General features: G+C 57.8%; 1 protein-coding gene across 1 annotated transcript; it reads right to left on the reverse strand.

Annotated features, from left to right (window-relative positions):
• Positions 1 to 400: 400 nt before the first annotated feature.
• Positions 401 to 692, reverse strand: BXZ73DRAFT_11492 (uncharacterized protein; the record flags this gene model as incomplete). Its single annotated transcript, XM_048017446.1, has 2 exons — positions 401 to 478; positions 552 to 692. Coding segments are annotated over 2 exons (219 nt in total), but the record flags the coding sequence as incomplete, so codon positions are not given.
• Positions 693 to 2204: the final 1512 nt, after the last annotated feature.

The raw sequence follows: 2204 nt of genomic DNA on the forward strand, positions 1-2204 counted from the left end.
TCAGCACGTCGACATACTCCCCGAATTGAGGGAAGTGTTCCCTCTCGTTAGTACTATCGGAGTGATCAGTAACAGCATGTAGAAAATTCGTATCTAGACAGTGCTGACCTGATAGAGGGGTCAATGCGGAGGGGACGGAAAGCTCGGTCGAGCGTGGCGAGATAAACACGTCAGGTGTGGAGGGGCGCCATGGGCGCGAAAGGGGGAATTGGTTGGGCGCAGGGAGATGGTCGCCTTGAGCGTAGATGCTCGCGTCTTCATTGTCTTCGCTCCCTCACTCCTCACCATGCTCTTCCTGCGGCTGCGTCACAAACGGGGAAGGGGAAGGGAGAGCGAGGCTGAAGGAGAGGTCAGCGGGAGCGGCGACGGGGAACACGGAGGAAGAGAGACGCATCCACTGGGTGATCTGGAACGCCTTCACGAGCCGGATCATCTCCTCGACCGAGCGGTTGATGGGGAGGTTATTGATCGTGATTGTCTGTCCGGTCCCACCGAACGCACGATCAGCCGTCGAACGTATGCTGCTCCAATACGGACGCACCTGAGGATACCTTCATAGAGTCGATGAGAAAGAGCCCGCGGAGGGCGATCATGCCCTCATCCTCAAGGAAGACGCCGTAGTCGTGAGAGATTGACATCATGTCGGGGCGCGCGATGAGCAGGAGATCCAGGCCAAGACCACCCTGCTTGCGAGTACAGCGAGTCGATCGAGGGCACGCGAATTGGTGATAGGTCAGTGGTTACCGACGGAAGCAACGTTGAGTTGTTGACACTGTCGGCAAGGCTGAGGAATCAGTGTGAAGAGGAGGAGAAGAGGCGGAAGGGGATATTTTAACCAAAGTTCACACCTCGTGTGGACGGTGGCTCATCACATGTGACCGACCCGCCGCTATAAGCGCCATAACTTGAAGCCTCTCGTTCAGGAGGTGCACCGAGCTCACCCCGTTGCGAACCACACGTTGTGACTCGTGTCTAGTCCGCAGATGCGGAAATGTAGAGAGAGGGTGGTCGTGTTGGCTTCGTGGAGGTGGAACCTAGGGCGCAGAGTGGCGGCCGTGAGGGCACAAGACGTCTGCCACGAGAGGGTGTTGAAAGCCATGTCGATGTCGATAGAAGTGTGAGTACGGTGAACGAGATGCTTGGAGCAGAGAATGATGAGGAACTCACCACGTCTTGATAAATGGTCGTGCGCGAGCGTGAGTGGCACATCGCACTTGGGGGATGATGGCGGTCGCGGGTTGAGCCCAGTAATAGGCGCGCATGCCCGCACACGCGCCCATGTCTCGGAACAACCGAGTGGAGGTCAAAGCGGGACGCCACTGCGGCGCCGCCGCATCGAGTCACAAAAATTGGCAAGGAATCACCGTAAGCAACCTTTGGACTTCAGAATGTCGCTACCAACACGGACCTCCATATTAGTAAGTCTCCCCATCGATATATATCTTGACTTAACTCTCGACCCACTCACTGCCCTCGCCCAGTGCCCAGTGCGGGCGTTTGCCGCGCTGCTCGCGACGACGATGGCGTCGAACAGAGCGCTTCGCTGACCCCCGTAGTGGTGGTCCGCGGGGTAGGCCTTGCTCCTGCCATCGCCCGTGGGGCACACAGGCCTCCAGCATGGCCCGACGATCCACATGGTCACCATTCCGGCCTTGAGCGCAGTGGAGGTGCCGTCAACCCGCGCATGGTTGAAGTCATCGACGACAAGAATCGCAATGCGGCGTGGTTTGATCGTTGGCTCGCAGAGGGAGAAGGCGGCGAGCTGGGAGAGCTTCGCGGAAAGAGGGTCCGGCGTTGGGCCACGCAGGTTTAGAGGAGAGTCGAGACGGACTCGCCGAAGTTCTGGACGACCTGCTTGGCGAGCTCGAAATCGACATTGTTGAGCAGCTTCAATTACGTGTTGTATGCCTACAGGTTGCCACAGTGGGAGAGCTTGAGGAGGCCTAACTTGGCGGAGAGCATGGAATTTGACAAAGAGTGCATTGAATAGCATGTCTGGCAGCTGGCACCAGGGACGTAGAAACACAGAGAGGATAGACGTACAGGTGTTCACCCCGCACATCATTCGATAAGAGCGCGGGATTCTACGGTTGGACATGGCCCACATAACCATGCGTGCGAATGAAAAGCGGCATGCCCTGAGCGAGCGTCGCGGTGACGGCGAGGTGCGACCTCGCTATAGCTCGCGGTACGTACAGAAGCGG

This window comes from Epithele typhae (genome assembly GCF_022376455.1).
Source record: "Epithele typhae strain CBS 203.58 chromosome Unknown BXZ73scaffold_33, whole genome shotgun sequence".
NCBI lineage: Eukaryota > Fungi > Basidiomycota > Agaricomycetes > Polyporales > Epitheliaceae > Epithele > Epithele typhae.